The 12707-nt window shown below is 37.2% G+C and overlaps 1 protein-coding gene across 2 annotated transcripts in view; it reads right to left on the bottom strand.

Annotated features, from left to right (window-relative positions):
• LOC111154487 (MRE11 homolog, double strand break repair nuclease) overlaps positions 1-12707 on the bottom strand; it is an 81636-nt gene that overhangs the window by 66451 nt on the left and 2478 nt on the right. For both annotated transcript variants that reach the window (XM_022514100.1, XM_022514099.1), the window contains exons 3-4: positions 11048-11180; positions 5890-6050 (exon numbers count right to left, since the gene is read on the bottom strand). In XM_022514100.1, coding sequence (XP_022369808.1) covers positions 5890-6050; positions 11048-11180 — 294 coding nt within the window. The remainder of the gene's footprint in view (positions 1-5889; positions 6051-11047; positions 11181-12707) is intronic.

Genomic DNA, 12707 nt, shown 5'->3' with positions numbered 1-12707 from the left:
ACTCTTGAATTTTTTAAATTGATTTGAAATAGCTATTTACCTACTGGGGAAATGAGACCTTAATTTGCAATGAGCTGCAAATATTCTTCCTAGTTGAACTCTTGACTTTTCATTTTGTCTCAGGAAGTTTCTGCCCTGCACAAATTTACTTTTACAAAGACAAACATCAATTTCACTTTTATGGCTTCTCAGTTTGTATCATACACAGAAAACCCTTTTCTGCATCTAAATTTTAAAACAACGTCTAATAGTTTCTTCTAATACTTTTGTTGAATAATCCATATTTTTCCTGCAGGTACAAGATACCACCTTCTCCAAATACAAAATTCCTACATGTATTGAGGCTATTTATGGAAGCTCTACACTCTTTCACTTATCTGCCTATCAAGTCATGAGGCATATCACATTTTTAATTACTGAAGCATTGTACTTTTTCCAATTTTATCATGAAATAATTGACATACAACAATGTATAACTTTAAGTAGTACAATGTATTGTTTAAAACACATATACTCCAAAATCACCACTACAGCTAACACTTGCATCATCTCACATTTTTTTGTGACAAGAACATCTGAAATCTACTCTTAGCAACTTTCAAGTATAAAATATTACCAACTACCATCACTGTGTTGTACATTAGTCTCAGAACTTACTCACTTTGTAACCTGAAGTTTATACTCTTTGACCAACATCTTCCCTTTTCCCTCAAGTCCTGGCCCTGGTTAAGCACCATTCTAGTCCGTTTGAGTTCAGCTTTGTCAGATTCCATATGCTAAGGGAATCGACACAGTATTTTGCTTTGTCTGACTTATTTCAGTGTAATGCCCTCAAGGTCCATCCATGTTACAAATGGCAAGATGTCCTTCTTTCTCATAGCTGAACTAAGATTTCATGTTCACATATACATGGCACATCATCTTAATCCATCTTTATCCATTCATCCAACTGACAGACCCTTATGTTCTTTCCATATCTGGCTACAATGGATAATGCTACAATGAACACAGAAATGCAGATGATCTCTTCAAGACCCTGTTGGCATTTTCTTTTGGATACATACCCAGAAGAGGACTGCTTGATCATATGGTAGTTCTATTTTTATTTTTGAAGGATCCACTATACTGCTTTCCATTGTGGCTTAGTCAATTTACATTCCCACCAACAGTACTTAAGAGTTCCCTTTTCTCCACATCCTTTTGTACATCGGTTCTCTCATCTTTTTGATGATACCCATTCTAACAGGTGTGAGGTGATATCTCATTGTGGTTTTGATTTGCATTTCCCTGATAACTAGTGATTTTGAGTACCTTTTCATATACCTGTTGGTCATTTGTAGACCTTCTTTAAAAAAAAGTCTACGCAGTTCCTTTGCTCATTTTTAATTAGATTGGATTTTGCTCTTTTTGAGGGGAGGGGGCTATTGAGTTATATAAGTTCTTTACATATTTTGGGTATTAACCCCTTATCAGATAGATGACTGTATTTTCTTCCACTCCATAGGTTGCTTTTTTATTCTGTTGATGGTTTCCTTTACTGCGCAGCAGCTTTTAAATCCGAGGTAGTCCCACTTGTTTATTTTTGCTGTTGGTGTCAAATCCAAAAAAATCACTGCCAAGAATGATGTCAAGAAGCTTACTTCCCATGCTTTCTCCTAGGAGTTTTATGGTTTCAGGTCTCACATTCAAGTCTCTAATCCATTTTGAGTTGATTTTCGTATATGGTCTAAGAGAGGGGGCAGCCTCACTCTTCTGTATGTGGCTGTCCAATGCTCCCAGTACCATTTATTGAAGAGACTGTTCTTTCCTCATTGTACAGTCTTGGCTCCTTTGTCATCAATTAATTGACCAAATAAGCATGGGTTTATTTCTGTGCTCTAATCTGTTGTCATGACCTATATGTCTGTTTTTATGCCAATACCACACTGTTTTGATTACTATAGCTTTGTAATACAGCTTGAAACTAGCAAGGCTAATGTCTCCACATTTATCTTTCTTAAGACTGCTTTGGCTATTTGGGGCCTTTTGTGGTTCCACACAAATTTTAGGATTACTTGTTCTATTTCTATGAAAAATACCACTACAATTTTGATAGAGATTGCACTGAATATATAGATCACTTTGGGTAAGAAGGATAGGTTAACAATATTAATTCTTCCAAGCTGTAAGCACAGAACATCTTTCCACTTTTTGTCTTCACTTTATTTCACCAATGTCATAGCTTTCAGTATACAGATCTTTCACCTTGATTAAGTGTATTCCTAAGTATTTTATTCTTTTTTTATTCTATTTTTTCCTTAATTTCTCTTTCTGCTCATTCACTGTTAGTATATAAAAATGCAGTTGGTTTTTGTGTACTGATTTTGTATCCTGCAGCTTTACTGAATTCATTTATTAGTTCTAACAGTTTTTTGATGAATTCTTCCAGGCTTTCTAAATATAATATTGTCATCCACAAATAGAGACAATTTTACTTCTTGTTTTCCAATCTGGATGCCTTTTATTTCTTTTTTTTGCCTAATGGCTCAGGCTAAGACTTCTAATATGATGTTGAATAGGAGGGGTGAGAGTGGGAATCTTGTGTTGTTCCCAATCTTAGAAGAAAATTCAGCACTGGGTATGATGTTAGCTGTGGGCTTGTCATGCATGGCTTTTATTATGTTGAGGTATGTTCCCTCTATGCCCAATTTGTTGGGGGAGTTTTTATTATAAAAGGATGTTGAATTTTGTCAAATGCTTTTTCTACATCTAGAGATGATGGTATAATTTTTATCCTTTGTTTTGTTAATGTGGTATAATATACTTTCACATCTAATGGGGCTAATCTTTATTTAGCAGTCTTTTCCTTCAGTTTCTCTATTTTTTGTTTTCTCTACTTTTCCTACATGAACTAGTAAACAAGAAAGGAAAATTATTCAGAATACAGCACAAAGAGATAAAGTAAGTAATAACAATATAACAAAAAGATTAAGAGACGTAAATAATATTCAAAAAGAGAAAGAATAGGAAACATTTGAAAATGTAATGGATAAGTTGCTGAGGAAAAAAAAATCGTCAGACTGAAATGCATGATACGCAAGCAGAACAATTAGAACTAAATCCACAGCTAAGTGTGTCATAGTAAGACTGCGAAATGCTAAGAACAATGAGAAGAGCTTAATAGTTACCTTAGTGTTTTCTTTCTGCCAGTTACTATTCTAAGCAATTTTCTAATTAATTCAACTACTTCTCACAACAACTCTGTAAGATCACCACTATTGTTTTTTCATTTTGTAATTATAAAAGTAAGGTAGAGCAAAGCCAGGACAAGAAATCAGAAGGTCTTGTGCCAGAATCCACGCTTTTTTTTTTAAGATTTTATTTATTTATTTGACAGAGAGAGAGAGAGAGAGATATCACAAGTAGCCAGAGGCAGGCAGAGAGAGACGGGGGAAGCAGGCCCCCCGCTGAGCAGAGAGCCCGATGCGGGGCTCGATCCCAGGACCCCGAGATCACGACCTGAGCTGAAGGCAGAGGCTTAACCCACTGAGCCACCCAGGCGCCCCAGAATCCATGCTTTTAATCACAAAGTTATACTGCTCTTCCAGCAGCTAACATGAGAGCAGACTTCTCAGCAACAAAAACGGAGAGTTTACCACTCAACTGACACTCAATGAAAAAACTACTGAAAACTGTACTTTAGAAAGAAAACAGAATCCAGAGAAAAAACTGAAATACAAAAAGCAACAATAGTGAGCAAAGAAATATGTGAACAGGTTTGCAAAGGTGGGTGGAGCAGTTTAAAAATAAGATGAAAGAAAGAAGAAAACACTAAAGTTCTGGAGCTGAATAGAATACAGGTAAAGATACTGATCAGAATTCCTGAAAACAAGGCTATATGTTAAAAATTATAGGAATCATTTAAAATCCAATTCTATACTTAGCCAAATTATCAATCCAGAGTAAAGTTAAATACAACCATTTTCTTACATACAAAAATCTAAAAATTTACCTCCCAACATGAACTTACTTTAAAAATATAGATAAATAGTGCTCGCTTCGGCAGCACATATACTAAAAATATAGATAAATAAATAAATAAGAAATAAAGACAAATAGGTCTGTTCCCATGGGTAGTACATATACATGTATTTCGTAGCTGTGAGCACAGACAGCCTAGAAGCAGGGAAAAGATAATAGCAATGTGTAAGTCCAGCATCTAGATTTGGGCTTTCAAATACCATCCTCCAAAGTAACCAGGGCTCCTTGAAGAAATGGATGAGTCTAAAGCTAAGGAAGGGAAAATAAAAAATCAGCTTGGAGCATCTTCTAGCACCAAAAAGTAAGGGGGTAGGGGGAGGATAAGGGTATGTCAAAAGCAGATAGGAACCAATCTGAAAAAGCACCCAATGACTAACCCTAGAACAAATTATTTGAGCCACAAAGTAGATTATAATAGTATTAAATTATAATCCAAAGAAAAAAAAATGGGTTCATACTGATATAAACAAGCAAATAAGTTCCTACTGATAGACAGCTGAGTAAGTAAGTTAACAAATGCAGGACAATGGACAAATCTTCCTTACAGAAGAATTTTATTAATAAATGTAGAAAAATATGGAAATAGAAAATCACCATTAAAACACCATAGTTGTAACTGCTACAGGCAAAAACCACTGATGAATGCTAAAATTAGTGGACAAACTTTAAGGAAATACAGAATAGGTGCAGAGACTCAAAATAACTCCCTCAAAATTTTTATTGACTATGATAGCTTCAATATGCCCATATCCTGTGACACTCCTTCCTCTCTCTAGGAGGTGGAACTTAAATCCCTCTCTGAGTGTGCGCTGGACTTAGCAACTCACTTCTAATGAACGGCATATGAAATGGGAAAAATCCTAACTTGACGGCAGAGAACCCTGGCAGACACCACCTTAACCAAGAGATCAAGGTTATCCTCACCAGTAATAAGCCATGTTGACAGCTTGCACTCTGGATATGCTATGAGAAGGGCACTTCACCTTTGGAATATTCTTTCCTGAAAACCCACAATCCTGGTGTAATCATAAGAAAAACCCAAACTGAGGGACAGTTTATGAAATAGCGGACTAGATGAAAGGTAAGAAAAGACAGAGAAACTAGCATAGTCTGAGGAGTCTGAGAGAACATTTCAACTACGTGCAATGTGGTATCCTATACAAACACATGAGACTATCTTTACAACATGGCGTTCTAGGAGGATATCATCAGTCAGTCCCAAGTACAAATCATAAGGAGGGAAAAATGATATATTTCACTAAATAAGAATTTGTCAACAAAAGTCTCCATAAAAAAGTCAAAAGATAATCCACTAACTGGAAAAAAAATACATGCCTAACAAATATTTAGTTTCTAGAATATATAAACAACCTCTATGAATTCAACAGGAAAAGACAAAAATCCCAATTTTTAAGATGGGCAAACGAGGGCGCCTGGGTGGCTCAGTGGGTTAAGCCACTGCCTTCAGCTCAGGTCATGATCTCAGGGTCCTGGGATCGAGTCCCGCATCGGGCTCTCGGCCTGCTTCCCTCTCTCTCTCTCTCTCTCTCTGCCTGCCTCTCTGTCTACTTGTGATCTCTCTCTGTCAAATAAACAAATAAAATCTTTAAAAAGAAAAAAAAAAAGATGGGCAAACGAGATGAATAGGAGAAGATACCAAGGTGTACAATAAAAATTTGAGAAGATACGCAGAGATATAAATAATTAGGGAAATACAAATTAACATAATATACAGAAAATTCAAAGAATTACACTTACTATGAAAACAGCTTTTGGTGAAAGTGAAATCGCTAATTGTTAAGGTGTTTGTCTTTTACAAAAAATACTATACACAAGAAAACATTCACTTAAGCATTTAAATATACTTACTTACTAAAACCAAAGTTGACTGACTGATCGCTGAGAATTTCAAATGATACAGGACGGTCACCCATGCAATATTTTCTCAGTAACTCGAAACAGGTATGTAATGTTTTCCTTGAGGGCTTATTTTCATGAAAAAGATCACCACCTAACAAAATAAAATCCACCTAATCAACAGAAAATAGTGTGAAAATTAGTATGTTTTGTGGTTAAGAATGTTAAAACTATAAAGAGGTAGAAAAAATCTCATAAGATACTACTGAATATGGAGATTTAAAGATTTTTATTTTATTTTTATTCAGGGGGCCTCCCAGTCTGTTGATTAATTTGACTCCAACTCCGGTTCCTAGGCTACCTTTCAAAAAAGCCACCTTCAAATTATTATACCAAACCCCTAACTCATGCTACCCAAAGTGATCATTATTTTTGTTGTTGTTATTCAAATCAAACATAAACTTAGCACTTTAATGCACCTCTGGACAAGACAGCCAGTTCAATTCAGGTCATGATTTCAATTTATTCAATCATTATTTAGGGCTCCAACAGGCACTGGAACCTAAGGAAATAGCTATCTACAAAACAGATGATGTCCATGCACTCAGTAAACACTGACAACGTGCAATTCCCTGTACCAGGCACTCCAGATATAAGTGATGGATAAAATACAATCTCTTCCCTAAATGGTTCAGAGTCTAATGGAAGAGAAAAAGTGTTACACATCTGAACAGAACTCAAACTCAGACATGAACTAGAATGGATATGTAAATAAACCAGGAGCAGCAATGACATCACAATCAATTCTTTTTTTTTTTTTTTTAAGATTATTTATTTATTTGACAGACAGAGATCACAAGTAGGCAGAGAGGCAGGCAGAGAGAGAGAGAGAGGAGGAAGCAGGCTCTCTGCTCAGCAGAGAGCCCAATGCAGGGCTCGATCCCAGGTCCCTGGGATCATGACCTGAGCGGAAGGCAGAGGCTTTAAACCACTGAGCCACCCAGGCGCCCCATCACCATCAATTCTAACTGAAGGGAAGAAACTCATCTGAGGACAAGGAGTCCAGAAGACTATGTAAACACGATGGCATCTGAGTTGCACGTCAAAGAACAAATGAGACTTTAAGGAGAGCATTCTAGAAACAAGAGAGAAGCAAGAAATTATACAGAAAAAAAAGAGTACAACACGTTTTCAAGAAGTGTATAATCTACTTAAAGAAACTAGATTAAATTCTTAATTACAAAAAAGAGCCCAGCAGTACAGATGACTTGAGCTACAGAAGTGAGGGGGAGGGGAACACGGCACTCCCAAAAGTGTCACTTTGGCATGTGGATTGTTTTGAGCTAAAGGCAGTTAAGACTTGGCAGACTCAGGAAAAGCTTTTTTTTTTGTCCCCCCTTAACTGCCTGAAAGAATTTAGACAGGGGATCTATACCAGGAAGAGCTATTATCAGAGATAACTTTTATGACAGAGAGACATCTCTACATGGCATGGCAAACATTTGCTCTTCCCATCTTCCTATAAATTATCTTCCTTCCCTTTGAAGGCCTAGACCTCTACCCCCTTTCTCCTTGGCTCAGGATGGCAATATAAGCCTCAATTACCTGTCAGGGAGTCTAATATTTTATGAGGCTCCTGTACATACAAAATTTGTTTTGCTCCTGTTCATGTGTCTTATGTCGATTTAATTATTAGATCAGCCCAATAACCTAAAAGAAAAGAAGGGAAAAGTTTTCCATCCTACAGTAGTCAGAGAAGCTTTAATAAAAGTGTGGGACTTAAGCTAGGTCTTCAAAAATGAACAAGATTTAAGGAAGAAAATGATCACAAAAGCACAGAAAAAAAAACAACATCAAAGAAAATAAAACATTTCAAGGGGAAGGGGGAGTAGCAATCGAAATGATATAGTTTCACTTCTGCAAGATGAAAAGTTCTGGAGGCTGGTTACGCAGCAGTGTGAATGTGCTTCCTGCTGATGAAGTGTACACTTAAAAATGTTAAGATGGTAAATTTTGTTATTGTATTTTACCAAAAATTAATTTTTTTTTAATTTTTAGAAGCTAATTTGTGACTCCAGGGAACATTGAAAAGGACATAACTTGCTTCCGTGGTATTCATGCAAAAATTCATCTAATCATGAGGAAATACCAGACAAATCCAACTGAAGAATATTCTACAAAATGATGAACCTGAACTCTTCAAAAATGCCAGGGTCATAAAAAGATAAAGGCAGCCCGAAGGAAAGCAGATTACAAGAAACTAAGGGGGCATGACAATTTCACGCAAAATGTAATCCTACTTTAGGACCTGGACTCTTACCAACCTGCCCCCAAATTGCAGTGACAGACATTACTGAGACAATTAGCAGCATCTTTAAATTATGTAACAGTACTGAATCAACATTAGTTTCCTGGTTTTGATAATTGCACAGTGCTATACAGGCAATTTACTCTCAAATGGTTCAGAAAATCTCCCCCAGCTCACGCTCTCTCGCTCTCAAATAAATAAAATCTTAAAAAAAAAATGGTTCAGAAAAAAAGCGTACATGTGCATATGTAATGAGAGAGAATAAAACAAATATGGTAAGTGGTAAAATGTAGGAAAATCTGGGTGAAGGGTAAAGAGAGGGAATTCTTTGTACTATTCCTGCAACATTTCTATGAGATTGATATTGCTTCAAAATTAAAAGTTAAAAAAACAAAAGACTCCAAGAAATCAAGGCGTAAAAATAAGGCTAGTTAGTGGCACAGACACACAAAATAGGGGACTTAAAGTCAGGAGAAATTTAGATTTTAGTAATAAGAAATACTAAATAAAAATTAAGGGTAAACAGTAAATATGCACCTGGAAGTACCAGCATGGGGCTGTGGGGGAGGGGAGTATTAAAATTAAGGAACACAGGAATGGAAACAAGGAAACAGAAGGGAAGCAAAGGACAGAGTAGAAGAAAGAAGCTTATGCTCAGGAAAAGTAGTATTTTAGTACCCAAGAGAAAAGAGAACACAAGTTTCTCTAGTAGGAAACACACCTCCTTCAGCTCCAAGTTCTCTGTCCTCAGGGAAAGAGGAAACCCTCTAAAAATGAAAAAGTACTAGATAGTCCCATATTCATTAACAAATTTTTAAGAGTTCCCTACTGCTTGCTAGAGACTTCCTAAATTTTAAGATACAGTGTAAACAAGCAGAAAAGATTTTTCACTCTCCTGTTGACCTTCTAGTGGAGAAGATCAATAGTAAACAAGTAGGCAATTCAATATATTATTTCAGATGGTGTTATGAAAAAAATAAACAGAGTAACTGAAGTGTTTGGAGACATCCAGGAAGACCTCTCGAAAACGGTAAATACAATGTGCTCCAATGTGAACCAGACGTGCAAAGGTCCCAGAATAAAACATGCCAGGGTGGATGGAGCACAATGAACAACGCAGAGAGTTGCAGAAGTCTCTTGGCAGGGGCTAGATCGAGTTGAGCTTTGTAGTTTGAATTTTACTTTAGCATCAATGAAAGAGGCTTCTTGAAGATTTCAAGCAGCAGAGAGATATGATCTGATTTATGATTTTAGAAGTTCACTTTGGCACTATACTGAATAGATGTAGGGGGAAAGAACGCAAATAGACGAATGGGGAGCTATTGTAGTCCAGCAAAATAGGATAAATAGGATAAAATAGGATAAAAGTTTTGGGTTAAACATATAAGCACAAAAACAGCTTCCATATATGTTTACGAGGAAGAACCAAAGGACTTGCAGAAAAACGGAACAAAACGAGGAAGAACCAAAGGACTTGCAGAAAAACGGAACAAAACTCTGAGGAAAAGTCAAGGTTGAAGACACTAATTTGTAAGTCACAAGCGTTTGTTTACTCCCCAGCTCTCTCCTGAAATGTCCAACAGGACATTCCTTTGGCTTGCTAGAATGTTGACTGAATGTCATATTGGAATCTCCAACTCAAATGGTCTAAATCAGAATTCATCACCTTCCCACATAAAGTACCTCTTCCTTATTTAGAAGCTATTTCTATTATTGGTATCACCATTTGCCCAAACTTAAACATACACCAGGACTTTGTCCTCTCTCCTTCCCTCAACTCTACCCCTGATGTATGCAAATCCATATACTTCTTGCATCCACTTCCCCTTTTCCAACCCATGCCACTACTTGAAAATAGTAGTCTGGTCACCAATTCGTGCAGTATCCTGTCACCAGGAGATTTTCCACTGAACTGGGTACAAACTCCTCAATCTGGCATTTGAAGCCCTCCTTAAGACAGCTCAGACAGTGTTTTTATTCTTTTCAGCACGTTTTCTTTTTTTTTTCTTTTTTTTTTTTAATTTTATTTATTTATTTGACAGAGAGAGAGAGAGATCACAAGTAGGCAGAGAGGCAGGCAGAGAGAGGAGGAAGCAGGCTCACTGCTGAGCAGAGAGCCCCATGCGGGGCTCGATCCCAGGACCCCGAGATCATGACCTGAGCCGAAGGCAGAGGCTTAACCCACTGAGCCACCCAGGTGCCCCTTCAGCACGTTTTCTAACATACGGCCTACTAATAAGCCAAACTGACCTGTTGCACCCTAACATACCTCATACTGTCTCATCTCTGTGCCCTTCCTCCTGTGAAATGTACATTTTCTATGCTCTTTACCCATCAAAAGCCTACTCGTCCTTCAAAGCTTAAGTTAAATGCCACCCCGTTCTTTTAAACTGATGTTGCTATGCTCTATAAAGAAGAGAACTTTATATGGGATCTCTTCTACCTCTAAACTACTGGAAAGGCTGTTTATAATTTTCTTCTGGTTCTTAACACATAAGACTTGCATCTGAGCATTATGGACATCTGTCTTATCTCACATACTGATATCCTGTATATTCTTGGAAAACAGAAACTATGAGTCATCTTTCCATTTCAAACAGAAACTGCAACAGGATCCTGCACTCAGTAAACACCCCATAAATACGTGTGAACTTTCACAAACTTCTAACCAAAACCAACTCCTACTGAATTGAGGTCACAAAGCACTTAAAATCTGCTTTGGGTTTATAGTATATTGATATTTAAGCAGGCAATGTGAGCATATGAACCTGTAAAACAAACCTCCAACTTTAAGAAAGAAAAAGAGTCTACTACAGACTAAGGGAGCACAGCAGAAACTGAAAAAATGTAAACCAAACTCACTTCATTTTCCCGCGCAAGTCTTAAAATCTCATCCAGTGTTACAAATGTATCATTTCCTCTGACTGCATCTTTCTCCATAAATCCCAGATGAATATCTGTTGCAACTAAGATTTTAAATGTATTTTCATCATCACTATATAAAAAAAGAAGAAACATTTCAAGATAATTCATTAAAAGATGCTCAAGCAGATTAAAACCTAAATTTAGAAGATAAATAATAGTAGTTATACAGTAAAATCACTTTTCTAGCTTTAAAATAGTCTGAAATTTTGAAGCAATTGACAGATCTTCAGTTTGTCTGCCTACACCTAATTCAAAACAAAACAAACACACATAAACTTTAAAAGGTTCTGTGACTCCTTTCAAAAAACTATAACCTTATTTTTTTTTAAAGATTTTATTTATTTATTTGAGAGACAGAGATCACAAGTAGGCAGAGAGGCAGGTGGTAGTGGGGGTGGAGGGGAGCAGGCTCCCCTCTGAGCAGAGAGCCCCATGTGGGGCTGGATTCCAGGACCTGAAATCATGACCTAAGCCAAAGGCAGAGGCTTAACCCACTGAGCCACCGAGGTGCCCCAAAAGTATAACCTTATTACAACTTCAGTTTTATACATTCCTTTGGACCCTGGACCTAAAAGCTTCATTGTTTTCCAATTCTATTCCATCCCAAAATCCCAAGAGGATTTGACCCCCATATCTAAACTTGCTTTTTATCTATTTTGCACTCTTTCAGAAAATTCAGAGTCGACTGTTAATTTAAAAAGCCCTCCCTCTTACTTTATAAGTAGATTTTATCCAAATAAACTAGTAACTTATATTCAAGCCCCTGAAGACACTTGCATGATTCTATTCCCTACACAAAGTTAGTGTTTCATTAACAAATATGGCCAAGTAACAAAACAGATTTACAATTCCATTTGAATTTGGTAGTATTCAAAGGTACTCTCATGTAAAGCAGCAATATAGTAGTTGTTAATAGCTTCTTTAATGTAACTTCTTTTAATGTAACTTCTAACTTCTTTAAAATACTCAGGGAGCCTGGGTGGCTCAATTGGTTAAGTGTATGCCTTAAGGATACACTTAAGGGGGGCACCTGGGTGGCTCAGTGGATTAAGCTGCTGCCTTCGGCTCAGGTCATGATCCCAGGGTCCTGGGATCGAGTCCCGCATCGGGCTCTCTGCTCAGCAGGAAGCCTGCTTCCCTCTCTCTCTCTCTCTCTCTCTCTCTCTCTGCCTGCCTCTCCGTCTACTTGTGATCTCTCTCTGACAAATAAATAAAAAAAATCTAAAAAAAAAAAAAAAAAAGGATACACTTAAGGACTGAGCCCCTGGAATCCCTGGTTAGTAGGGAGCCGGCTTCTCCCTCTTCCCCTGTCCCTCCCCCAGACTCAAGCTCTCTTTCTCAAATAAGTAATAAAATCTTAAAAAAAAAAAAAAAAAAAAAACTTTCTTTAAAAAACTTAAGTATCTATGATCTCACTTCAACTTCCACGTGTAAAGAAGTAGGTATTACTATCTCTAAAAAATGAAAAAACTGGGGCACCTGGGAGGCTCAGTGGGTTAAAGCCTCTGCCTTCAGCTCAGGTCATGATCCCAGGGTCCTGGTATCAAGCCCTGCATCGGGCTCTCTGCTCAGCGGGGAGCCTGCTTACCTCTCTCTC

This window comes from Enhydra lutris, unplaced genomic scaffold (assembly GCF_002288905.1).
Source record: "Enhydra lutris kenyoni isolate GAN:26980312 unplaced genomic scaffold, ASM228890v2 scaffoldscaffold37, whole genome shotgun sequence".
Lineage (NCBI taxonomy): Eukaryota > Metazoa > Chordata > Mammalia > Carnivora > Mustelidae > Enhydra > Enhydra lutris.
The sequence above is the reverse complement of the archived record's forward strand: the minus strand, read 5'-3'. Positions and strand labels throughout refer to the sequence as shown.